This window comes from Papaver somniferum, unplaced genomic scaffold (genome assembly GCF_003573695.1).
Source record: "Papaver somniferum cultivar HN1 unplaced genomic scaffold, ASM357369v1 unplaced-scaffold_24998, whole genome shotgun sequence".
NCBI classification, from domain to species: domain Eukaryota; kingdom Viridiplantae; phylum Streptophyta; class Magnoliopsida; order Ranunculales; family Papaveraceae; genus Papaver; species Papaver somniferum.
Window position 1 is genome coordinate 1 of NW_020635483.1, and position 542 is coordinate 542.

A 542-nucleotide genomic window follows, 5' to 3' on the forward strand; every position below is an offset into this window, starting at 1 on the left:
CAGACAAAGTATACACTAGATCTTCTTCAAAAGTCTGATTTACTTCAGTCCAAGCCTATCAACACTCCGGTTTCTCATGGAAAGAAAATGTCAGCTTCGGGTGGTAAGTTATTTGGTGATGTAACTAAGTATAGAAGCCTCGTTGGGGCTTTGCAGTATCTTAGTATGACCAGGCCTGATATTACCTATGCTGTGAATCAAGTTAGTCGTTTCATGCACTCACCAACTGAAGATCATTTCATGGCTGTCAAACGCATATTACGTTATCTTAAAGGTACGCTCGGTAAAGGTTTATTTCTTCCGAGTACTGCAGCACCAACATTATTGGCATACTCCGACGCTGATTGGGGTGGTACACCGGATGACTCTACTTCTACATCTGGTAGTTGTGTCTTTCTGGGGACAAACCTAATTTCATGGTCCAGTAAGAAGCAACCTACTGTATCAAAATCATCTACCGAAGCCGAGTATAGAGCTATGTCTATTGCAACTTCTGAAGTCGCGTGGATACAATACTTGCTTACTGATCTGGGAGTATATTT

The 542-nt window shown here is 41.7% G+C and overlaps 1 protein-coding gene across 1 annotated transcript; it reads left to right on the forward strand.

The window, feature by feature from the left end:
- Window positions 1-87: 87 nt before the first annotated feature.
- On the forward strand, window positions 88-534 carry LOC113341143 (uncharacterized mitochondrial protein AtMg00810-like; the record flags this gene model as incomplete). Its single annotated transcript, XM_026586132.1, has 1 exon — window positions 88-534. A coding segment is annotated over exon 1 (447 nt), but the record flags the coding sequence as incomplete, so codon positions are not given.
- Window positions 535-542: the final 8 nt, after the last annotated feature.